The sequence below is a fragment of the Falco cherrug genome, chromosome 16, assembly GCF_023634085.1.
Source record: "Falco cherrug isolate bFalChe1 chromosome 16, bFalChe1.pri, whole genome shotgun sequence".
Classification (NCBI taxonomy): domain Eukaryota; kingdom Metazoa; phylum Chordata; class Aves; order Falconiformes; family Falconidae; genus Falco; species Falco cherrug.
In genome coordinates this window covers 8,991,345-9,017,445 of record NC_073712.1, presented here as the reverse complement: position 1 = coordinate 9,017,445, position 26,101 = coordinate 8,991,345, and the positions used below count along the sequence as shown (strand labels likewise).

Genomic DNA, 26,101 nt, shown 5'->3' with positions numbered 1-26,101 from the left:
TAGAGTACAGAAAATTAACCCTTTTTATTGATGCATTGCAATTGTTCTACATTTTTACCATATTATGTAGAAAATACTTAAAATACAAGCTACTTTGTAAAACCAAAGACAAACATTGAATCCAAAGATAAACTATGTTTTCACAATGGACCCTTTTCCCATATAGTTAGTATTAAATTTTTAAATATCTATTTCTTTTGTTAAAATGATTTTTACATACCCCCTAAGTACATCAGCAATACAAACATAGATCAGTAATTGTCAGAAACTACCTGTATCTAGCGGCTTGTAAAAAGGAAGAGCACAACCATAAAAGAAAGTTAAATTTTACACAGTAACTAGCATATCAAATACATTTAATAAAGTAGGAATTCCATTGCAATATCAAGGATTCAAGCAGAAATACTAACGTTACATATAATGTACTGCTACATGTAGTGAGATAGATATATTTCAAGCTGAATCTGAAATCACACATTATATAAAGTTCAGCAACAAACAACCATGTGGACATGCGGCACCATTCAGAAGTTTAAATAAAAAAAAGAAAGCAGGGCTGTGCCAATCCTGTCATTTAGAAGCAATTTAGTCTTGTGTACTAAAAGAAATTGCTCAGTCAGAGGTAAATTGCTGCATCCATCAACTAGGTGCTACGCAGGGAAGCCTCGGCAGTTGCCTCTGCAGCGGCTATCATAGCTGCGAACACAGGTCAGGCAAGAGGAACAACTGACTTAGTTCAAGAATCACGCAGACAAGTCTAGATGGGACCACACTCATCAAGTATTCAAAAGGTGAATCCCAAACTAGTTTTAAAATAAAAGGACTCCAATTTCTATCCAAAGATGGCACATTTCTTTACAGAATAGGTGTAGTGGCTCTGATGACGACAGTTAATTCGTTAGCCGAATTTGAAGGCTGGATATTGGAGGGAAGAAGGGATGTATCTCCTTAGAGCAGACTACCAGACACTTAGACTGGGCAGCACATACTGGGGCCAGACCGGGACCCACCACTCCTGCGGAGCCAGCACTGTGGTAAGACCTGGCCCTGCTGGGATGGGGTGGTGTTCGCTTGGCTTCTGCTGCGCATCACAGAGGAATTTCAGGGTAATCAAGAACCTGTTTTGAATGGAGTATGTTTCATTTTACTTATGCCGTTTCCATCTCGTCCTCCCTGTACCAATACTTTTGGAAACTTGGACAGTGGAAGAGATGACAACGTGCTTTGTGCGCACACTTGACTGTTTAATTATGTAATACGGACCCCAAATGGTCATTTTAACCTGCTTTTGGCGGGGGGGAGGGGGGGAGGTGGGCAAGTTCTTCTCAGAATTACTAGTAGATTCTGCTAGAGGTCTTTTTTTCCTGTTAGGACTTCATGGAAAACACTTTACTATTTGTGAAACAGGGAATGTTTTCCCAAAACACAGGAATGCGAGCTTATTTTGCCTTTGATGGAAAGGCACAACTCTGTACCCAAGAGGTATCTCAAGGCAAGTACTGAACACAAGCAATGTAATACAGAGAAAAGTAAGAAAGTGCCCACAGCAACAGATATCATCGTTTACACCAAAGATGTGGCATAGCAAGATCGGCTGGTTATCCGCACATTTACAGAAGTGCTCTGACTAAAAATACACTGAACAATGACGTCGCTAATGCTACTGTCCAGTTCCAAAGTCCTTGATCCCTCTATCGAAAGAGTTGCCAAACCTTTAAACAGTTCATCAATTTTGGGTCAGACCAGACTTTCTTCTATCAATAATGTGGAATTTCAGAAATTACTTTTGCGCTTCTTGTCACATACTGGTCAGAGAACTGGCCTCTTTTCCACTGGGACAGAACATAAACTGGGATTCAAGGTTACCAAAACCTCTTATTGCTGCAGTAATATGACCGCTCAAGCCAGTTTATCATCCATTTGGACAAGATACTTAACCTACGTACTGAAGATGAGAAATAATTCCTAGTACAAGGGACCCAAGAAAACAAAGTGTAGTTTAAAAACTGCACCGATTATCCAAAATGAGTATTTCCTCTGAACACTAACTAGGGCTAGAGCTGACAAACCTTCCCAACAACTCCACATTAGCAGTAGCATTACAAAACTTTTTAATGGTATTATGTGCTTTACAGCAGGCTCTCTTTGGTATAAATATTCTATCACCAAGCTAGCAATATTTTACAAGAAATGTCTGCTATTAACGTGGGGGAAGGTAACGCCATACTATCTAATAAAAAGTGATTGCACATATTTAATCACTTCTGCAATATGAGACTAAACATTCCAATGCATTCCCAGCACTACCTTATTCGAAATGCACTGACAGACATCTAACAGTACATGTGCCATTTCAAGGAAAAGCTTTAAGGAAACATCGCTTCACTCCGAACAAAAATGTAGCTTTTTATGATAGCATTAAAACTGAGAACAATGCACCTATGCAACATACTGCTGTTCTTGCTGTGGTAAGCTTAGTGAATTGCTTCAATTCGACGGGGGCTTGCTGGTCCCTCATAAGGCAAGCTCACTGTAAACTCTAGTCACACTACATCATCATTTAAGGCACTACAATAAGGGGACACACCAAACAACTCTTCATCACACATACCTGTGCAAAACAAATCAGAAGGTATCCTTTCCTCTCATGAAGCTCTACTCCTCTCTCAGTGCTACAGTGATGAGCTCTAACCATTGCATTATATCACATACATTCCAACATGAATCAATTCATTTTGGTTTAAATACAAAGGATACATCAACTCCATCCCCAGGAACGTTTAAGATTTAGACAAACACTAAGTACAGAGTTCAAGTATAATCACTACACATTTTGATTACAAAGACAGAACGTTTGGGGTTAGCAGGAAGTTTTGCTTGTTATATTTTTCTAATCAATATGTACATATTTCATTTTATGTAAAATATTAAAACACCACCAATACAAAACCTCTAAAATAGTTTTAAATTCAGTAATAAACTTTAAAATCTGGATTTTTTTTCCTTTTTTCTTTTTCTTTCTTCCTTTTTTTTTTCTTTTTTTGCGATTCCTACATGCGTGTACTGTATACAAGTCTTAATAAGAGCGCTTTAAAGTAGCTGTTGACATATCCAGGAGGATACGCTCACAGGAGTAAAAAAGGCTGTACACATCAATACAGTGATGTTTCATTGTATTTCAAATTCAACTCCCTCCTAAACAAATCATGTGAAGAAAAATATTAAGAAAAACAGAACAAAGAAAAGCCCTGTGCTTCTGTGAAGGAATCCAGCTCCGTTATAGGGCCAGCATCTAATAATTTGCAGAAACCAAATTTTAGATCAATGCTGCACTATTCATTCCCAACTGAAGACCACAGCATCCTGACAAAGCTGCTGAGTTCTGTTACACAGTAAAACCTTGAATACAGTTTGAAAAACTTAGAAGAGTTCTGCAATGAATACAATAACAGGTCAACTGTGTTATGGAGATACAGAATTTTCAAGAAAAGACAACAGATTTCAAGGTTTACACAGACTCCTGAATATGTGATGCTGCCAGTATGAGGCTGCTGCCTCTACCAGTCCTTAAACAAAACAGAGGAGTAAACAAAAAAACCTTTGACAGTAACATATATGGAGATGTAATGGCTTTTGCAGAACCAGCAATTTGTTAAGAGACAAAGTAAGTTAGAGAAAAAATGTTAAAATAGATTTTAAAACTGCCCCAGCAACGTAACGAGATAAACATGCATTACATTTTTAGTGGCAACATGGATTTGTGCAAGCTGCTAAATATAATCTGCTAGTCTGTTTAAGTTATACAAGTTAAAAAAGTCATCAGGATCTGTCTTCCAAGATGCTGATTTCCTTTCCTCTTTTGATTAGCACAACATAACAATTTTAAATAAATGTGACCATGAACTTTTTAAAAGCATCTATAAAAAGTAAGTAAAATTTAAAAAACTTAATTAGTGACCCTCATACTGGTAACAAAGCACGCTGCTCAGTGATTGAACGCACTAGAGACTTTTTTGAATAACATACAACCACATCAGGGAGAAACAAAAACCAGACAGTCATTACCAGGTAAAGGTTCACCTGAAATCCTTCTCCAATCTCTCAGGCCTATTGCAGGACAGTGCTTTACTGGGAACTACAAGTACGAGTACTGGTTGATCTTTGTAGGGCTCAGCGGATATCCAGTGTAAATAGCAGATCCTCTGGAAGCACCAATATAGGACTGGGGAGCAAACTGGTGTTGGTACTGGGCAGGTGGAACATTTGCAGAAGTCAGCAGACTTGGACCAACACTCACAGGGACCTGGTGGACAAGTGTGCTAGGGTGGGCAGCGTACGTGGTGTGCCGCGAAGAGCCCTGAGGAGAGAAGAGGTGGGCGATGGAGGTGGTGGAGCCCAGTGTTGCAGCAGTGGTTGGAGCATAAGTGTACATATGTGGCTGGCTGGACAGGTGTGCGTTTGCCGTTGCTGCTGCCAGGTGGGGATGCACTGGGCTGCTGTGCTGAAACGTGTAGGGAGCCTGAGAAATAGTTGATGTGAGGGGGGCCACATAAGCTTGCTGCCTACGTGGGACAGCATTTCCACTTCTCTCCTGTGAGGCCAGCACTGTTGTTTGCTGGTTCTGCAGGGAGAAGAAGTAAAGAAGGTTAGTGGCTATCCTCAGGGAAAAGTGCAGGGGACAGGAGGTGAGCAAGGAAGGGTCAGTCAGAGCCTTCCGATCAGCACCTCCATGTAGCTGCAGGACTGACACTCCTAGAAATCCTCCCTTCCCAGCTCTGTGAAACCCTCACGTAAATTTGGGAAGGGTTACTGCAGTTCTGCTGAGGCAAAGGTTACACTTCTCCTCTACAGTGGGATCAAACTGCCACACCCGGGGTACCACAGTCCACGTGTCTGCAGATCTGAAGACTGACCGACCTAGCCCTTGAACTCCTCACACATCTGTTCTGCACCTCAGTGAGAGTGGCAGCAGGGCTGCCCCATTTCAGCACAACAAAGCCTGTCTTGTCCCCACGCCAGAAATTAACTGGAGGTGTTAATGCTTCCTCTCTTCTGAAAGGCTACTGCAGCTTGACCCAATGATCAAGAGTTGCAACGCAAACTGAAGTGAAACCAATCTCTGAAAGTTTCAAGGGAAGACAGGTGCTAACTGTTTAGTTTGAGAGACAAGGTCCAGCCTTAATCTCCTGGTCGGGCCTTTGCGAGAAGGTAAAGGAAGGTAAGGAAGAGAAGAATCTCCTCATACTGTTGAGTGCCTTCAGTGCTACTCTAATTCAGCAGCTGGATCCTGGTGTCGCTTTCCCACCCAAGTATCAAGAAGGCCTCGCTGCAAGACAGGTATGACTAGGAGCACAACTGAAGAATACGGACATAACCATGCTTCCTTCTCCTGCCCTCTGGTACAGGAACAAAGAATTTGTTATGAAGTTGAGAAACTTCACATATACTCCCTGTGGAGTTTACCCTACCCTGCACAGCCAAAGGACAGAATTGGCTTCAAAGAATTAATGAGGTAGCAGCTAACAATCCTCTTGCAATCAAGTCATTCTCCCTGCCGTACAGCACGATGTTTCTAAAGCAATTCTAAAGCATCATGTTCAAAGGTCAGCAAAAGCCATGCAGCACTTACCTGGCTGAGATTGAGAGGCTGCACACCGCTTGTGACCACGCGATGCGAGCGGTACCCAGTAGGTGTTATACAGCATCCTGACGACTGCCCGCTCACAGAGGCCACTGGCTTGGTCTTACTGGTGCTGCTCAGGATGCCTGAAAGATTTCAAAAGCTTAGCCCATGCTCCCCTCTCACACACCATGCACTATGATAACCAGCTTAGGTAACCAAGGACTGTACAGGGGCTATTTCCGTAACAGGGCCTTTTCTTCAATTATGATTTAAAATCTGATTGTACAAGAATCATTGTGAATTTTTACCGATCTTTCTAAAAGCAGCCAAACATAGAGGAAAGGTAAATCTATCAATGAAACTGAAAACAGACCAAGGCTTGCACTCTCAGAACAGCAGCTGTGAAACCTAAAGCTGCTGAAGACCCACTGCAGACAGTCCAAAACTGTGAGAACAAAGCTGTCAGGGACAAGACAGCACCTGAGCCTTAGCAAAAACTACTGAGCACAGCAACCTACGAGAGCACGCCTACCTGAAGCCTGGGTAGCTACAATGCAGTCATTGAGCTGTGTTTTCAGTGGCGGCACAATGATAGTCCGAGAGCTGGAGCTGTCAGATGCTCCTCTACTCGGCAGCTCCAGGGCACCGCCTGTACTCCTGAGAGAGGAAAGTGGGTCTGTGGCATAGGGGCTGTTCAGGGAGGAGTCGGAATCAGGGGAGTCATTAACAGTAACGTAGCTGATCACATTGGATCTCTGCTTCATACCCAAACTGCAGGGGGAAAAAAAACAAAACAAAACGCAAAAACATTCTAGCTTTTCCCACAAGATGCAGGGGTTCTCCCTCTAGAATCTCATACCCTCCCCTCCATATCAGATGAAATTCTGGTTAACTAGAGACACAAACTGCAGACATAATGCAGAATTTTCTGTCTTACGCAGTGCTTCTTAGCCTAGCCAGGGCTTTGCATGTAGTGTTCTCCACTCTCCTTGACACTTGGGCTGAGCTCAGGACAAATCAGGACTGGCTGCTGAAATGATCTTCCTACCTGGCAGGTTTGTATTTGCTGTCCTCTTCCTCATCAGTGTCGCTGCGAATGGTGATGACGCTGACAGGTGGGCTTGGAGTGTCTGGGATCACAATGGGCTGGTGCTGTTCCTGCACTGGGACGAGCACGTTAGAAGAGGAGGAGGTGGAGCGCAAAGGACTGCTCCCAATGAGCGAGTAAACTTGAGAGGGCATGGTCTCTAGAGTTGAACTGGGCCTGATGGAAAACCAAAGCAGTATTCAGCTTCGTGTCAGCAGGCTGGGACAAACCAGCACCAGCATTAGGAACAGCCAGGCTCCAGCAGGCTGGAGCACATGTATGAGAAGAAACATCTTGAAACACATAGAAAGAACCTCAGCACAGACACTCATACAGGAGAATGCTGCAGAACACATCCCAGAAGAGAGCAATGCACTCAGTGATGCTCTGAATGGGACCGATTCATCCGAACACGGCCAGAAACCTGCCACCCCTTGTTCGACAGCTGTCAGCTCTGTCACTTCTATTGGTATGGCACCAACACACCCTGAATGTGCAAACCCCGCCTTTGACCAGTACAGTAAAGCACTTGGTCAACCACATCCCCTATACTCTCACCAAAATTAGCATTGCTTGTATCAGTGACTACAGCGTGAAGACTTTTTCCAAGATATCTTTAAAAGCAACTGCAGCACATAAAAAAGCTACACAGACAACACCACCATGATCAGAAGATCAGTTTTTCACACCATAACTAAAACCTCCACAAACACACCCACAGCCTTTCTAGGACCGGGAAAGGAAGCCTTACTTGGCAGCGCTTGGTGCTGGCTGCTTGTTCTTCTTTGCTGGAACATTGCTGCTCTGCTGCTGCCTAACAACATGAGCAACTCCAACATTCAGAGGCTGCGCTGTAGCTAATGTCACGTGGTTGGTCAGTAGTGATGGCTGTTGCATGAGAGTGCTATACTGATTTCCATGGGAATGTGCATTCCTGGAGCAGAAAAACAGAAAGAAAAAGACCCAAATCCCATGGCTACACTGCAGGAACTGCAAGCTGCACCGAGCACTGCGTGAATCTGAAGGGAAGGGAGAAATTCTGTACATTGCAGGCAGTACTGCAGTGGCACGTATTTCCATTCAGCACAGAGCTGGACCCTGTGCAATCCCTACCTCCAGTCAGCTAATTGCTGGCTGCCGCTGATCGTCTCTGGAATCACAGTCGCTGGCTGAACGGAGTTGTGCAAAGCAACCCCTGGGAGCTGCTGCCAGGTAGAAGGAAGCAGTATCTGCTGGGTTCCCCCAGGCCAGGCCTGCTGCAAAACAACAAACAGATACACAGATTCACTAGATTTCAGTTCCTACAGGTGAAAAGAGATTTGTTCCAAGCAACAAATGCACTTGTGTAGATTGTTAGCTTGCAGAGATAACAGCACATCATTGCACTTTCTCAAAAGGTCTCAGTACAGCAACAGAACAAGAAAACCAGAGATACAAGCTTCCCCTGACACTTCACTAACCTTCTGTATCACAGATGTTACCTGGGGAGAAGAGTGTTAATACTGTACTGCACAATGCAGCCAGATACTGTAAGGCCAGACGCAGCCTGAGTGTTCAGGACTGTTTCGGCATGTAAGTTTATGCACACTGCTCTGCTGAAGGATTCCAAAATAGCAAGCCAATTTGGTCCTTTCTGTTTTTCTGGCTTAAAGGGCTCATATTGAGAGAGCTGAGACAGTGTTACTGTTGTGGAAATTCACCCTACCTCAACTAAAGTATTTAAGAAAAACCACACTAAGAGAAACATTTAGTTACAAGGGAGATATGTGAAGATATTTTTAATTCATTAGTATTATTAATGTTCCTGTCCAAATTGACAAAACACAGGTTTTCTCTGGAAAAAAAAACCAAAACCAAAATAAATTTGGCAGTACAATATTTCTATGATTTTGAAAATACATGCCACTCTTTCTTGCAGTTTAAACTGCAAAACCATAAACACCTGCTGTTTTAAATAAAATATTTCTGCAAGTAACAGATCCACTTATTACAAATGCCAGTTCCAAACAAGAAGCCTCCAAAGCAGAGAGCTGCTAAAACCTCTGCCAACATAAGCGGAATAATAATATTAAAAAAAAAAAAGAAGGAAAAAAAAAAAAGAGAAACATGTTAAAAATCACACCATGCGTCTTTCCAAAAGCCAACACCTGCACAAGACAAAGCAGAGAGTTTAATACAGCAAGATATAAATTCCCAATGAGAGGCAGAAATCGGGCCTTCCAAGCGACGAACTGTTTTGACAGAGGAAGGACAAAAATATGCAAAGCTTAGCAAATGGCTAATGCAAACTCAGGGGAAGCAGCAAGGGAGAAGTGTCGGAAGCACTAAAGGTGAGCAAATTCACTCCAAAGGCTCCCAGAATCCAAACAGAAACAGTAAGTCCTCCAGAGAAACTCAGAATCCAGGCTCATAGTCTGGAGACAGCTGGCTCTGATCTCCACTGCTGTACAGCGGAGTTGAACGACAAGTCCACTGCACACACGCAGGAGAACAGAATTTGCCTGTTGAATCAAAAGCCCAAATACACTTTTGACAACATCACTAACAACTCGCTTGTGTCCCAAGCTCTGCTACAGTCACCCCTTGCCGTTTTCAGAGCCCAGATTGCAGCCTTTCAGCAATCAAAATTCAAAAGGAGGAAAGGAGATGCATCGCTGGGCTGATACACCCAGGAGAACCCCACTCTCCTGCCTTCCCATCCTCAGAAACCAGAAGCAGTTAACTTGGTTCAGAAGAATCCAAACAAGTGGGTTTTAATTTCCGTACAGGTATGACTTGAGCAAACTCCACTTCAGCAGAGGTCTCCCTCTTGGAAGAAAATGACACTCAAACTATGACTTTAAAGCCACAAGAAACAACATGATTCACATAATGGAATGTGCTTTGAAAGACATGTGAGGATACCAGCACGTAACTGTGCACTGCAATGTTTTCATAAGCTTCACTGATCTGATTCTGGAGTTTCACAATGACTTCTTTGTGGCACCTGCAAAGTTGTTCTGATGCAGGTGCCAAATGAATACAGAAGAGGACAATTTTGAAAACATACATTTCTTAAAGGTGTGTTTTAATTCCCTTCCCCCATACTTTTTAAAAATTGTTCCAAATAGCCTAACAGCTAGCTATTGCCAATTTGGATACTAGAGCTCACCTTTAATTTCAACCAAGAAATACATATGAACTGAAAGTATCTGTGAAGAACAGTATCTTTATCTGGATGAAGTAAGCTACCTGCGATTTGCTATAAATAATAAAAGGCCAGAAAATTATTGTCAGTGTTCAACAGAGGTTAAGAGAAATCGACTGCTAAAGCAATACATTAAAGAATTTGCTATCATTAGAGATTTTAGCCTGGGCTTAACGACCTGAAACATTTCTACATGCAAAGCAGCTTTACACGTGTTGAAAAACAAAACATACTGCTAACTTGCCAAGTAGTTCAAATTCTGGCCATCCAGGTACCTGTAGCAGAGTCAAGCTAAAGACTGATTCCTTTGCATTCAACAATCAAAAAAGCAAAGATAGGATAGTAAGCAAAGAACAAGAACAATTACAACTCTTCTACAGTATCACTTAGAAGAGCTTTATAATACTAGGCTAGTAAAAAGTAATAGTCAATGGATCTGGATTCTTTACAGAGCCACACTAAACGTCAGAGTCAGACAGTGCTTCAGCAATGTTGGGGAGGAAAACAACAAGACATTAAGATGTAGCAAGAACACAGCCACAAGATGGCACATGCTTCCATGCCCTCTGCAAGTCTAAGTTAAAACAAAAACTCAGTTAGTGAACACAATCAAGGGAGGCAATTACCAGTACTGCTGCCGTCTGTTCTACTAGCGCTGGCCGGCCGGCTGCGCAGTTCAGAGTAAAGGGGACCGCATACTGCGGCGTGATGGTGGCTACTTGAGGATGAAGAGTTGCTACCATTAGTGGTGTACAGCTTCCCTGAAATGTAGATCAGGCAGTGAGTGAAACACACGTACTGATGCAGGTAAGTGGGTTCAGCAATAGGGCCAGAAAAGGTTTCACCTCACTGGCATTCTATGGTGCTTGAGCAGACTCCAGAATTGCAATGAATGCAGTGAAACCAGAAATACCCAGACCCTCCGGGCATGTTCCTCTAAGCACTTACATGTCCCTGAGGGGAACACGAAGAACAGGGAATTTGGGAACAGGATCTCTCCGATGACACATTTAAAAAGTAAAAACGAGATAGTGTTCAGCTATTGATACTTGACTTGGTCCCAGCAAGTTACACTACATATGCTGCGCTAACTGTTAACACAGACTGCACCCCTAGCAGGATGCAGCATTTACTGTTGTACCTCCAAACTCACACACAGTACTCTTGGAAAAAGATAAACTATGGGATTTACTAGAAGGCACGGTAGGTCTTTTGTGTCATCAAAGCGCAAAGTTACCTGTGATGAAACTATCAAGACACATATTAGTCCATCAAATGTCCAATTAAAACTAGATTCTTAGTGTACAATTTGCACTCTCAGGAAAAGCAGGTTTTTGATTCCTGTCAGCCTCCTTCAAGTATTCTGCTTTTTGGATACCATTACCTGTATAATTATGCTAAACAAACCAGATCACAGAATGCCACCAAAATTATTTAGACCAAACAATCTAAAAATTACTCCTCTACAAGTATGTCAGTAAGTACAATATACTGCACTAACAAAATGTGTGTTAATGTCAGCAGAAACTAAAACTATCCAAATAAATAAAGTGTACTTAATTATAAAAGCATTTACAAATTTTCAGTGAATAAAACCTGTGGCTCACTGGGAGCTGGCTACATACTAAAGCATTACTAATTGGAAATAAAAATTGTTTTACTTTACGACATACTACTACTATTTACAAAATAATTTTTTAGAATGATTTACGAATTTTGCTGTCGTGTACAGTTTAAACTGCAAACAACAGAAATAATTATGTCATCACTTTGCATCAATTCACACTAATAATGTAATTAAGAATTCAGAAATAATTTCATTAATTTAAAGATGGAATTTTAACATGAGTAATCTGTGTTGCCACTTCTGTCCACTGGGTTCTCACTTCTTACAGAAATTATTTCTTCTAAAATTTGCTGCCATATTTTTAACATGTAGGCAAAACCGTACACCACTACCTACAAGGCAGTGTACACCTGTGAGAAAATACAGCCTGTTTTTAGCAGCAGCAAACTACATATTTATTCCCGTTATTAAATAAAACTCCTAAAAGCAGGGAGGGACATAACATAAAATAGTTTACACTTCAAATATTACAGAAAAAACAAAACAAAAAAATGCTGTCTTAGAAGTGATGTGCATTTAACGTTTCAGAGTTAAATGAAATTGCACTCACCCCAGCACCAGAGGGGCAGTCAGGTTCTCCAGGATGGTGGCAGGAGTTGCAGTTAATTCTATGGGTGTTTGGGGGTTTTTTGTTTGTTTTTGGTTTTTTGTTTTCTTTACCTGCGTGAGAACTCCAGACTGGATCTGCAGTGGCTGTGCTGCAGGTGCCTGTGGTACAATTGGGACAGCGTTCTCCATCCTTACTGGGAACCCAGAATGCTTTGTAGTTGCCTGAAGTCCAGCTGTGGAGGACAAGAATACATCACTGCTAAGCTGCTTTATTATTCTTTTTTCTTTTTTTCCCTAGTTTCTTTCCAAAATCAAATTTGTACCAGGTAAGGGCAGAAGACAGGGTCAGATGAAGAGAAAGAAAAGCTGTTCCCTTTGTCAAAAGCGTACTAATAAAACACCAGCTGAAGTAAGTACTTCTGAAGTCCCAGTATGCCAAAGGGCAATGATGGACAGTCCTCAAAAGCTTGGCTCTGTTGAAGTCCATAGTCATGTTTCCAGAAATACAGATAACACAGACATCTAATTCTGTGTGGCTTCAGACTATGTTCAAAGTTCAAACCTTATACTACCAGTTCCACTTCATCCATAACCGTACATATCAACACAATCCAGATATAAGCATAAACAGGGAACTTTCAGGATTAACAGACCCGTGCTTGTGCTAATCTTTTTTTTTTTTTTTTTTTTTTTTTGCAAGCTGTGAAGACGTGCTGCAAACAAACTACACAGCTGTATCAGTGCCTGTGAACCGAGACTCAAAGACCAGACATTCACTCCTGACGTACAAAACGCAGCATGAGACTTTCTTGTTTTCAGATAGGTCTGGCTCCTCTGTTCACTGCTTTCTGTGGAATGCTGTTGTGTTCAGTTTGGGGGGAAAAACTGGTTGGGCAACCAGACCAAGACTGCAACCTAGGCAGGCAAGATACTGTCACCTGTTCAAGCATGATCTGGAAGAGACCCAAGTGTCTACACATGTCTGACCTGATTCTGCACTTACATCTGATGCAAGAGGACAGAGTGGTCTTCTGCACTTTCTCAATTTAGTGCAAATTACAACTTCTCTTTTCTACCTAATAGAAACCACAGTATCACACAAAGGGTTTTTCCGCTTACTTTGAAAAGCAGGGGGACAAACAATGAACGTTTGCTGGAATGGGTCAGCCTGCGTGCAGATCTGGGTGGTTCCAGGTTGCAAGGAAACACTCTGTTGTGTCACTCCTGCAACTGGTGCTGCAGATGATGGATACAGAGCAGACTGATAGTTTAGCAGCGAGACATCTGAGTTTGCCAGGGAAAGAGTAGCAGCAGCAGTAGAATTGGAAGCCAATACACTGGCCTAGGAGGGAAAAAAGAAAAACAAAAAAGAAAAAAAATCAGATTACTTGTTATAAAACAACAGGAACCATCAGTATCATACTATGAAGTAAGCACCAGGAAAATGTTTCAGGTAAAAACAGAACCTGTTTTTAGGTTCTGTCAGAAAAAACCAGAAATTGCAGAAACTTTACTTATGTTCCTCAACTGATAGGCAAATATGATTTGGTGAAGTAAAGAGACTGCCTTGGCCTAAGTTTTGAAGAACTGAATTTCAAGACAAGACTATAAATCCTGGGGAGTAATTTAAAGACAATGGTTTTGCAGAACAGGATTTGGTCTGATGGAACAAAATTAAGATGACTCTGTTTCTTTGATTAGTATAAAATAGCTAAAAGATGCTATACCTGATTGTGTACTGTATTGAGCTGGTTGTTAAAGCTCATCGTCAGATTTGTGCTTGTATTAGGAGCAACATGAGTCATGAATGGGCTTTTAATCTGATTCACTGTATCATACATGTTAACTCTTCGCTTGCAGATCTCCATATTTTGAAAGCAAGATTTCACACTGAAAGACAATGACAGAAGGAAAATATCAGATATGTAAAACCAGTACAACAGAGACAGAACAGATTCCCATCTTTGTGCACATGCCTTTACGTTTAGGTTTTGGCTTTTTTTAAACCAACAAAGGATGTCCTAAAACATGAAAAGGAAGCTTATGAACATTCCTTTGCTTATACATGCCATCACTATTTTCAGATCAGCCAGAAACTGCAGAAAACAGCATTGACAGAAAGCAGAAAAGTGCAATGCCGTGTTTCCAGTAAGCCAATCCTGAAACAAAATAAGAAATCTAAGGAAGCCTACTGATTACTGTGTGGGAAATCCAGTAGGTGTGTCATTGTAACAAAAGGATGGTTCAAAGTCTTCAGTGGAGTAATTCTCTTGTCTGCATCAATTGTCAACATTTTCTTCAACAAATCAATATATTCCCTTCGGTCAGCCTTCTCTGCCAACATGTCAGTCCCTTCTAAGTCTGTAGACATATTCACCTTGAAAATAAAGTGAGAGTAGTTCACACAAACATAAAATTAATCGCTACATAACAATTCAGTAATTTCACATCATGCAGAAATATTTATTGAGCACTTCTGTTTCTTAGCCAGCTTAATTACAGACACTACAACGCTAAAACACAATCTTTCCCTTGCCCATTCTATGAAAGACAGTCAAACTTGCACACTGATTTCTCACTTGGTCTGTTCAATAGATACCAACCAGGCTTCAGTCTCCACTGCCTGGCAATATGCCCTTATTTTCTGTGTGGGGCTATAAGGGGCTGGCAAATCAGAATGGCAAGATTCTATATTCTCTGCACAGACGAAAAGTGGTAACAGCTATAAAAGCAACAGAAAATTAAGACCAACATATTTCAAGACTCAAGGCCTCATGATATTTCAAACAATCAGATATTCCTTCATTTTACTTCTGAAAACAGAATGAAAAAAATAGAACGATCTGTAGTTCCTGTCAACATTTCCGAAGTCCAGTAAGAAGCCAAATCCTGTAAACACATCTGAAGGTGTTCAGCTACTGCTCCTACTACTCAGCTACCTCTAGTGACAACAGGCTACGCGCACTTGTTGCATCTACCAGATCAAGGCCTAAGAAAAAACAGGAAATTTCTTAACAGCTTCATAATTAAAATTTTGAGGGTCTTTAATACAGTGATTTCTGATGCAAACTGGCTCCATGGAAAACCCATATCAGTGCTCTCAACAGCATGCAGAAGAGGACTACTGCAGCACAGGAGCCTCTTTTAGGGATCCCAAATAATGTATGTAATTAATATGATAGTTATCCGTGTGTTACAAGATTTCCACACACCTGCGCCATATCATCCAAACAGTTGAATATATATTTCCGAGCCTCTTTTGATTTTATTCCTGTCTCCAACTCATGCTCTTCTGGGGTCTATAAAAGAAAGCAGTTGTTAATACAAAGATATCACATACTGATAAAGAAAAATCAGCAAGAAAGAGTTAAGCCAGGTGATCTTTCGCCTCTTTAAAACAAATCAAGTGCCAGTAGGCCAAACCAAAACACCCATGGCTTCTCATTTCCTCAGCTGGAAAGATCATTCATCACAAAGCTAAATTAACAGCAGGATGACTTAATTTCAAGGCTTCGTTAGGTAGTGCAGTAGCCAGAAGAACTGAAGATATCTGATTTAGGAAAAGAGGCTATAAATATTTTAAACCCCTCTTTTACAAAAGAGGAAGAAAGGCAAAATCCCCTTCCTTCTGCTGCTCAGATTTAAAGGCAAATCAAGTGTATATCTGACTCTTTCCTGTCCTCTGCCAATACATAAATAAATTTCTGTTAAACTAACACAGACTATCATGAAATACTCCCCGTTTTACTTTTTGTATTGTCAGGAGATGACACACTTCACCAAGACTGAGCAGGCCGTAATAAGTAACCATTATCTCAATTACTTTAACACCCACTCTTTGCTGGTACTATCATGCACAGCTGCTATTGTTAAGATGAGTACCAGGAGGTCTGTACAGGTTCTGAAATGAAATACACAAATCAGCTATATCTGAATGGCATTTCACATCCAGTCTTCACTCAGAATGTTTTCACAGAACACTAAAACTAGGTGTAAATTTACGTGAAGCCCTCAATGAACAAAAGAGAACTGAGAATTAAAAAGACAAGACAAACCTTTAGCCTCCAAAGTGGGTATCCCAAATTTGGATCTCTGTTAAAAAACCTGCTTGTTTTCGTTCCTGCACTGAGAAGATACTCTGCTGGAAGGCCTTGAGTTTGTGAAATATAACGGATCTAGGAAAGAAAATTAAAAAGAATGAGGACTCCCAATATAAAGAACTCATAGCTAATGGAGTAATTATCAGCCAGGTTTGTTCACAGCAAATAGGAAATAACATGTAAATAAAGAACGCCCAGATAGTCCCTTTAATTTTGCACTTTCAGCTATCTCAAGCATTTATAAAGACACCTAACTTTTTCAATCATATTATCTGCAGAAATTTTAGGTTTTAAATACATCTTTCTTATGTTACAGAAATATTATTTGTACAAGTGTATGTGAGCAGCCTGTAAGCTTTTGATATGTGGATAAAGTAACACCAACAGTCTAAGCAGTACATATTTTAAGAGAAAAATACCACCATGTACGTATCTGTAATTAAACATATAAGTATCCAAACAACACTGCTGTGGCTGGCTACATGTACTCTAGGTACATGATTTAAGAATAATGTCATGGTGAAGCTCTCGCTGACCAAGAAAGCAAGGCCAAACCTACAGTACAATCAGGTTCTTATATTCTCAGTAACATTTCATGTACTTCACATGTAACAAAAAAGTGGCTCAGAATTTCGGAAAATGCACCTGAATAGTTGTGATGGTATCAACAAAACACTGGTAAAGAGCTAACAAATAAAAAGGTATGCTCAAAAGGAAAGAAAAGAGCAAGTTATGAAAAAGCACAATAATAAGCTCTTTAAAATATTCCAAATATTGCCCAACTGCTAACGCTATTTGCTCTTAAGATGTATGGTGAGAAATGTGACATTCATGACTTTAAAGAGGTCATGACTTTGAAAGAGGTCTACTTTAAAAGTTTAAGGAAAAAACCTGTTAAGTCTGATTTATAAAATGAGGACTGGAAACACAGTGTTAAGGTAACTAGGTTTTGTTGGAATTAACAGCTATAGGTCCCTTAGCATGTCACATTTCTTATTTGCAAAACTCCTGCTATGCCACTGTGGCGAAACAGATGAACATTGCAGGGCACTTAACTCACTGTTCCAGCTTGTGATCCGTATGAATTTATTGACTCACTTTTCAATTACGCCAGTGTGAATCTGAGTGTCTGCAAGCGAATATTTTTTGTATCTACACAAGAGTTCAGCTAAAAGTTCTGCTATTTTTGTGAGACATAACTCTTATTTTACAGCCAAAGGGTGTTTCAAAAGTAACTGTAAATCCCATCCCAACCCATAAACCCATTCCTGGAGAGGTCCTCTCAGAAGACCTGCCTGAGCTTTTACTTGCTGCTGCAGAATCTCAGAAAACATGAAAGCAAGTCATCCCCAGTTTTTGAGGGCAATTCAGATATCAAAGTCAACCACATGAAGTCACACCTCACGCTGCATCACAAAGGACTGCAAAATCCTATTAAGCAATGGAAAAAGCACCTCCTCCCCACCCACCTACATGACTAGATAAGGTTCTCAGAATTACACAAAAGTCAGTGTGCAAGGAAACCGCCATGCTGTACCTCAGTTATTTTCTAACTTATTTTGCTCATTAAGGTATCACTGTGTTTCTTTTGGAAATTTACAGTGCTGGGAAAATGTAAGTTTTCAAACTTAGTAAGTTTTTGTGTATTTTATCACACAAGGAAAAGTATACCAAGCACTGTAACAAGATAACACCATAAAAACCACAGTGGAAAAGTTACCCTCAAAAAAACTCTTATATAGACTTTTTGCCCTTTTATAGGCAACTGACTAGCCCAGGTAATAATGCTAAAGTATCCACGGAAAGAACTAATTAGTTCAAGAAGCCTTTTCGGACTCTTGCCCTTGTATTTCAGCGACAGCTTGGGGCTCACACTTTGCGTTAAAAATGAGGGCTGCTGTAGGTATTAAGAGGCCATTACTGTCTTAACATTAGTGTAGGCTCACGCTGTCTCCACACGGAAAAACTGCCCTCATAGTAAAATTACAGAGAGCGTTTCAAGTCAGGGCACACACCTCACTGCTGTTTTGACAAGAAGGTATTTCAACAGCTTTTGGGCTTGGAAGCCAGGGGTTAACCATAAATTGACTCTCTATATTGGGTAACTACCTTCAACTGAAGTTAAAACACAGAGAACTCCACGCTCTCCTGTACAAGAGAGACAGGCAATGCGAATATCTCTGAGAGAAAATGAACTTAAGATGACAGATAACAGTGATTTGTACTAGGTGAAATTTGATGTAGGATACACTGGGTTCAGAGGGTCCAAAGACAGATCAGTGTGGTTTCATATGAACATCCCCACATCTGCCCCATACTCTCACCTGATCGTACTCAGATGCTCCCGGATACAGAGGCCAGCCTAGAAACAGCTCCGCTATCACACAGCCCAGTGACCACATGTCAATAGCTTCACAGAATGGTAAACCCAGTATGATTTCAGGAGCTCTGTTGGGAAGAAGAAAAAAAAAGAAAAAAAAAAGAAAGAAAAAGTAAAAACATCCAACTCTGAAAGCACGCAGCTCTTTCCCATAAATCACTCTGGATAATGTCCCTCCTCCTCTCCTTCAAGCACAAGTAAATCCATGTGAAATGAAGTGATTCACTTTAAAGCAGAAGATGTTTCCTCAAGTGGCCTAACAGATCCCAACCTTTTTATCACTTAGCAGCACAGCTGGATTCGCTTTATTGACATGGTGCCCTCCAACTCCTAGGCGGCCTTTATGCAGCTGTAAGATGAAGTTACTCCTTCAGTACCCAGTTTAATTACACCTGACAGCATGTATGGTGTGAGGCGTCCCTGAGATGGCACACAACCTACCCTAACAGAACTGGGAAGAAAAGTTCTGGGAAATGGTGCTCAGACTCTTCTCGGAAGGCCTCAAGATCACAGGTAACCAGCTGCAGAAGACTGCCTATTCTCGTGTGGAAAAGAACAGCATCTGCAGAGCCAGAAAAAGGAACCCTTCAGAGAGCTGCTTAGGTTTTCACTCAGGGTTTGTTTGGAGAGGTTTGAGTTTGAAATGGATGGAGAGAACACAGCTGGAGACTGTGACTGCTTTGTAAGGTTGTGTTACAGGTTTCTGTGCACTGAACCACACCTAATGCAAAATTTACCTGTCTGGCCTAGCCTTTACAAGAAGATGATGAAAAAAACTCAAACTCCAAGCAGGGTTTGCTTCTGCAACAAGGTGGAATTTCAGGGAGATTTCTGTCCGAAACTGACTCAGAACACAAAAGGATGGTTTAGTACAACTCTTCACCTACACACAGTTCTGAAACAAACCAATGCCCTTCCGTCAGGCTAAATTCTGGTCATATATTTGCATAGAGCATAAAACCGAAGTGCTGCAAAAACCATGTGAGATTGTGTGGGATTTTACTCCGGAAAGTACAGGAAACTCAAAAACCTTGATCTTCTTCATGCATAACTAACACAAGCACAAAGGAAGACAGAAAAGTCCTAAACTCCAGGCTATCTATTTTCTGGTTGTGACTCCTGTAGCATGCCCCAGGACCTGCATGACATTTCTTGCGTTATAGTGTGGATATTTCAATTAAACAAAGGCTCCGAAACCAGTTCTGACCTTTCTACAAAACTCTAAAAGAAATACCCAGGGCTTGTACAACGTACAGGTACCAATAGATCTCCACCAACAGACACTCACCTTCCTCCACTGTTCAGCCTGAACATACCTCCCAATTGGCTCGTACATGGCAAGAAGTGACTCTCCAATTAATCACCCTTTGTGTCGTGGTGACATAGATTCAGCTTTTGTTTTAGGTGACTACACAATTACCATTAGCCAGTCTCCAAAACAAATGCATTCATCCCAGTTGCCCAGGCACAGTGCCCCTGAGAAAGCACAAGATCTATCAAAAAGATAGATAGCTGAACCAGCCGGTTGCTGCAGTGGTCATACCTATTCTCTATTGTTCAGCTTTAAAGCACAGAGGACCTTCAGTTATGTCTGAGCCCCTCAAAAACAGAGCCCTGATACAGCTTCGGTAATCAGAATAATAGATTATCTAAGCTAATACATTCCAACCCTTGCTCTACCTGACACTGGCCTGTTTCTGCCTTCTTGTTTGTCTATCCCTGGCAGCAGCCAATTTTGCAATGGTTTCGCATACGTGAAAATATAAAATTATTATGCAAGTATGATAGGTATCCAATATTTGAATGCTGAGTGTCCTCCTAAACATTTATATTTTAAAGAACTACACTAGAATAGATCCAACTTTCTATAGGCCAATAGCTGCAGCCAAGAGGAACCCACTTCTCTAGTACTTTGGCCTTCACAAGCAGAGCAAGCATGATGTAGTCATTCACACAGGATTTTCAGAACCCTGTGTGCCATCAGTTTTCTAGCCATTGTCAACTGTATTGATTCTCCTGATTATCCTACTTATGCAGGTATTTCCAATTTACATAGGATCGGCCCCAAACTTGTCATATAAGGAACACTGCACACAAGTTTTCTCTGTTTGGGCTGGCAAACGAACTAAAATACAAGTGGTTTGTGGAGTAAGCAGAGCATGCTAGCCCTTCACATGTGCATTAAAAAAATCCCACTGATTCCAATGGGAAGAGAAGTCAGTGGCAACAAAAGCTGGATGTGACGGTTTGTTGGTCTTTACCTACATACTGGAATAGACTTAGGTACTTCAATACCAAAATGACAGCAAGTTGAACTCTGCATTTTATTCCCTGAAACTAAATAAACTAATTTCTCACAAGCCACCTGATTTCATTTTGATTGCAGGACAGAACTGGTAAATCAGAATCTCTCTCACCCCCTTTTACACCACTGTAATCAGTGGCCTTACGAGATGCGAGCTGAAACAGGACAACAGGCAGAGGTCACTTTCATAGCTGGTCTGTAGGGGATTAAAGTGATTTTACAATCTTAAGCTCTTTGAAATAAAAATCAACAACATTCATTCTTTGCACACATGCCTGCCAAACTCTTAACTTCCAAAGCTGGCAAATATGCTCCAGCACTCTCAGAAGAGAGAAGACTCACAGCAGCTACAGAAAAAGTCAAGACTGACTTTCAGCATTTCAAAACACACCATGCTTACACCTGGGTCTTCAGCCCTCCCCCTTGTGAAGAACGAGAGTAATATGAAGCTTGTACAACCAGCAATGCAGAGAATAACACGATCACCACTCAGAGCTGGATTAGCAAGCAGAGTTAGATTTGGCAGCACGCACTGCTGCTTCCCAGGCCAACACGACTGGGGCAGAAGTAGGTCATGTAGCCCAAAGCAGACCTAAGAAATACTACTGCACTCTGCAGGCTCCCTCAGTCTGTTCAGTCCTTCGGCTTCAGTTTGCTAGGCGCCTCTACACTGACCCACAGGAAACATCAGGAGGTAGGGATCTGAGTAAGACTCACATGATGGCTCTACTTACATGACATAGGACACAAGTAAACCTCATTCTCTGCAGAGCAGGGGGATCGGTCTTCACAGGGATCTTTCATTTCTGCAAGCTGTCTGCTTACTTCTATTGCTTATCCTCCCCAAGGAGGACAAAAGCATCCCAACCCTTCCGCACCTGACATAGCCAGCACATACTCTAGTTTTCAGGTCAGGAATTACTGCTAACAGATCTCAGGACTGCCACAGAAACTAGTCACTGCATAGAAGCATGACTCCTAGAGTTAGTCCACTCCTAGTCCATGCCTGGCTTCAGAGTCAAAGAATTCTTCACAGGAACTTCTACCTGTGCTTTAAGTCAACCATATTCCAGCAGTAAAACTGCCCCTCTTGACCAGGGTTACAGGGCAGAGGCAGCAGTAACGCCTGTGGAGAGAGGGAACCTGCCTCAGCCCTGAACACATTTGCCTGGACAAACCCAATACTACATCCCAACTGGACGGTACTGCAGGAACCACACACTGCGACCAATGCAAGCCATCCAGCTGCCAGAAGTACAGTCAGAACCTGGAGCGAGCAGGGCTGTTGGACAAGATGACCTCCAGCAGCACTAAGCAGAATTAATTAAGGAAGGGTTTTTTCCCTTCAGGGTGTGGGGGTGTGCTTGTACATATTTTTATATATATCTATATATATCTCAGAACATTCACCTTACAGTACCTGAGTTTGGATGGTTTAGATGTCTCCACAGGAGACAGAGGTAACAAAAGTGCCAGCAACAGGTACTAAAAACAAAAAAGTGAACACAGAAGAAGAAGTCTATTTCTAATAGCTGACAGAGAACTGAATGAAGAATTGGTCTATGCTGTTTAATAAAAAACAGCAATGAAAAAAAATTTACAACATGGAACTCATCTGAACACTAATTTAATGTGAACATGGTTAAATAATCAAGTTCTCCCACAACAAGCTGGTTTCTACACTATCTCCATAAGTTCCTAGACTATGCATTTTAGTAATCATCACTATTAAACTAATTACATATCACTAAATATTAGATTTCCACATCACAGCATTCTTTAACTTCAGTCAAGCAGACAGTCTTAAATGCTGTTTAATCTCAGGTTATTTGCCTTTCTGGCAGTGTCAGTCACCCCGCGTCAGGGAGGCGGAAGTGGCTTGGAGTTCAGCGCCATACACAAAGATGAAGCAGACAGCTTCCTTCCAAGCAGCCCCTTTAAGATACTAATCATCCCTTGCTGCTTCTGCCTCAGCCAAATCTGGTTTTTGCAATACCAGAAACTGGAAAGCACTATATGCCTCCCCAAACTCTTTTGATCATGTGTGGCAAGTCAGATAGAGCAGATTCGTGATCAGTGGTCACCTCTTTCAATGCAACAACAAAATTGATAATGTGTTTTAGACAGTGAGCATTTTGACAGAACTACGGCACACAGAAGACAACTGCATTACAAAAAAAGAAGGATCAATAGTATGGAATTGGAAAGACTAGTACCAACAAGCTGAGTGAAGACTAAGAGGAATGGATTAAGAAAAGTCTGTATCACATGAAAGAAATGGCACAGACAGCTGGTACTCTTGTGTTGAGGAGTAAAAAAAAAAAAACCCAACCCCAAAACAAAGGGGAGAGGGATACAGGGAGTATGAGGAACAAACAGAACGAGCCTACAAGCCAGGGCTTTAAACTGAAGCTAGGAAGACGTGAAAGACATCAAACAGGGCAGACACACAGGGTGGGGTGGAGTGTCTCAAGTCCTCTTGTCTCCCAGCTGGAAGGACTAGATACTAGTTAAGTTTTGCGTCGAGTGAGCTCACATTCCACTGAAAGCAACCCTGACAACACAGCACAGCCTTTTTCATGTTCCTTTAATGCCAGAAGTTCTTTCTGCATCCATTTATTGAAGTCTACTCCTACTTATATTGAAATACACACTATTAACAGAACGAAGCTGGAAGAATAAGTGAAAGAAAAAGCACAGCTTTCTTTAGCTACACAGTTTCTTGACTTTTTAACATTTTTGCCCACAGTTTATTTTTAATTCTTAGACAGGAGTAGGCTAGAAGCCACTTCTACATTTTGCTAACGGAAGCAGAGATCTAGCTCATTGCTGTTTTAAAAGAGCTACAGGTCTCATGAAAGCTTGACTTATCGAGGGTTGACATAGGAAGTCATGCGTTCGTGAAGTGGGTTCGGAAAAAGATGGGAACAGAAGAAACAAGACAAAAAGAAACTGGCATGCCTTTGACTTCTCTCCCTTTTAAATGATCATGGCTAATGAACTAGTTTCAGGTCATGGCAAACAATCCAAAACGTACTACTTAATTACCAGCATACTACTTCCCCAGTCTGCTACTTCACACATCGTCACAAACTAGTGACAGGGTAAAATCAGCTTCCTGCACTAATCTGGGATAAAAGGTAGGTACGGGACTGCATATTATGTCACACTCACAAAGCAGAAGTTCTATTTATTTACATACAAATTTCAGAAGAAATCTCCAGGAAACATGCTGGACAGTGGACAGGCTGATCATTTCCTCCCCCTCAACTGGGATTAGACCTAACGGCAGAAGAGTTAATCTTTTGTGGAAGCAAACCCCTAGCACCTCATCAGTATCAGCTTTACTTTGCTTGCACAGCATATGAAAGTGAGCGCACTGTCAGCACTTACCTGTAATAGCGTGACTGCAAGTAAGTGGAGCACACTGCTTTAGACACGTGGCTGGCTGAACCAAAGTCTATCACCTTCACTCTGTAGGGCTGTCTTGCAGGATCCACCAACATGATGTTCTCTGGTTTCAAATCAGCATGTATCAGACCTAAGCTCTTTAACTTCATCAAGGCAGTAGCCACTTGCTGCAGAATTGGCCGGATGTATTTCAGGGGCAACGGACTGAACTTATTTTGCTTTAAGAAATCATATAAGTTCTGTTCTAGCATCTCAAATACAAGGCATGTATGATTCTTGTGTTGAAAGCACTCATAGGAGCGAACAAAGTTATATTCGTCAGCATTCTCACTGCTCAACCGAGAGAGGATGCTCACCTCTATCTGGCCCTGCCTAGCATAGGAAGGATGGTTTTTTAGGATTTTGATGGCTACAATCTCCTTCGTGCTACGTTTCCAGCATTTCGCCACCTGCCCAAACGTCCCTCGGCCCAGGAATTCCAAGACCTCGTAGCTGTTTGTCATAGAGCACAGGATCTCATGCTGGACCAGCTGATAATCTCCTTCACCACTGGAACTGCTGCTTTTAGTGGTTACCGTGGTGGTTGTGGCCGCAGCACCCACCGCAGGTCTGTTTTGCAGCATGAGAGGTGGATGTTCCTCAATTATCTGCACACTACCGTTGCTGTCGACCTCTTCACTTTTCCTTTTTAATCCACATTTTTGGTATGGTTCCAGTAAAGAAACGTTGCTCCTATGCGTTAGGGTTTGGCTGTTCTGGAAGGAAGCTGTGGCGCTGCTGCCTGTGCTGTCAGCTGCTGTAACCACAATGTGCTCAACCGAAGGAGCAGGGAGAAGGAGGTTCTGATCGTAAGCAGGGATGCTGAAACTGGCTACCTGATGAGAGGAGCTTGCTTGCCCTTGAGCTGCTGGGAGGTTTTTGCTGTGGGTATAATACTTGTCACTACTGCTCTGTCCTGAAACATCCCAGACAGAGGGCTCCACTTTTAGTTTCTTGGCACTGCAGAAGGCACTCGAGGATACTGACGGAGGGGAGAACACCTGCAGCTGTGAGGCCATACCTGAAAAGGGAGAGATAGAACGCATTAGGACTGCTTAGCAGCAGCAGGCTGTCGCGGGATGGGATCCTCCATCGCACAAAAACCAGAATGACAAGTATTTTTCTAAGCACCGTGTGGTGCCTGCCGCCCAGGAAGGCAACCTTTTGAACGGCGGATCCCACGGGCACCCACGGAGCAAGGCTCTCTGGCAGAACGGCTGCGGCTGGCCTTGCTGCCCATGGCACTGGCAGCAGGCCGCTCTGTATCTGGCTTGCTGAAGGCCAAGGAAATCCGGCACGAGAGGGAAAACGGTGCTGAAGGACGGGAGACAGCACGGAAGTGCCGAAGCGCAGAGGGAATTCCCCTGGCTCTCCCTGCCCGCCGCCCCCGGGCCTGTGCCCCCCAGCGTTGCCACAGCAGGACGGGCGGGAGCCCCGCGCCAGGCTCGCCGAGGGCGAGAGCAGCGCATAGCAACGCAACGGCCCGGCCCGGAACGGCCTGGAACACCGCGGCTCGAGCTCAAGGGCCGGGCCCGCGCCGCCAGCCTGCTTGCCCGGCGCGGCGCGAGGGCCAGGCCCCGCGCGGCCCCCTCGTGCCCCGGCGCGGCCCCCCCGCCCCGGCGGGTGCCCAGCCCGCAGCGCCGCCCCGCCGCGTCCCGCCGGAGCGAGGGGGGGGGCCGGGCCTCCGCCGCGCGGGCGCTGAGGCGTCCCCAGCCCGGCGGGCCGCGCCGGGCCGGGCCGGGCCGGCCCTGCCCTTCCGTCCCCGCGCCCCGCCGCCCGCACTCACCGCCGGT

General features: G+C 42.6%; 1 protein-coding gene across 4 annotated transcripts; it reads right to left on the bottom strand.

The window, feature by feature from the left end:
* Window positions 1-26,101, bottom strand: HIPK1 (homeodomain interacting protein kinase 1). Of its 4 annotated transcripts, none has more exons than XM_055728038.1 (16): window positions 26,095-26,101; window positions 24,252-25,329; window positions 18,498-18,621; window positions 16,129-16,248; window positions 15,286-15,372; window positions 14,266-14,450; window positions 13,801-13,963; window positions 13,193-13,415; window positions 12,185-12,306; window positions 10,524-10,658; window positions 7,824-7,966; window positions 7,462-7,644; window positions 6,672-6,887; window positions 6,156-6,394; window positions 5,630-5,766; window positions 1-4,621 (listed from the first exon to the last, which is right to left on the bottom strand). In XM_055728038.1, exons 2-16 carry the CDS (start codon window positions 25,325-25,327, stop codon window positions 4,136-4,138), a joined length of 3,639 nt encoding a protein of 1,212 aa, XP_055584013.1. In that variant the 5' UTR covers window positions 25,328-25,329; window positions 26,095-26,101; the 3' UTR covers window positions 1-4,135. The 4 variants fall into 4 exon arrangements, with proteins under 4 accessions (XP_055584013.1, XP_055584012.1, XP_027672215.2 ...); XM_055728037.1 differs by lacking the exon at window positions 26,095-26,101 and adding an exon at window positions 25,470-25,620 and having other exon boundaries at window positions 7,824-7,963; XM_027816414.2 differs by lacking the exon at window positions 26,095-26,101 and adding an exon at window positions 25,470-25,619.

Bases quoted from the DNA above. Each gene is read 5' to 3' on its own strand.
- HIPK1 (XM_027816414.2), bottom strand. From the start codon at position 25,548: ATGGGCAGCAAGGCCAGCCGCAGCCGTTCTGCCAGAGAGCCTTGCTCC. The intron at 7,967-10,523 runs GTAATTGCCTCC...GTTGTTTTGCAG, and splicing joins AACAGACGGCAGCAGTACTG to CAGGCCTGGCCTGGGGGAAC. The intron at 6,888-7,461 runs GTAAGGCTTCCT...GTTTTCCATCAG, and splicing joins CCAGCACCAAGCGCTGCCAA to GCCCAGTTCAACTCTAGAGA.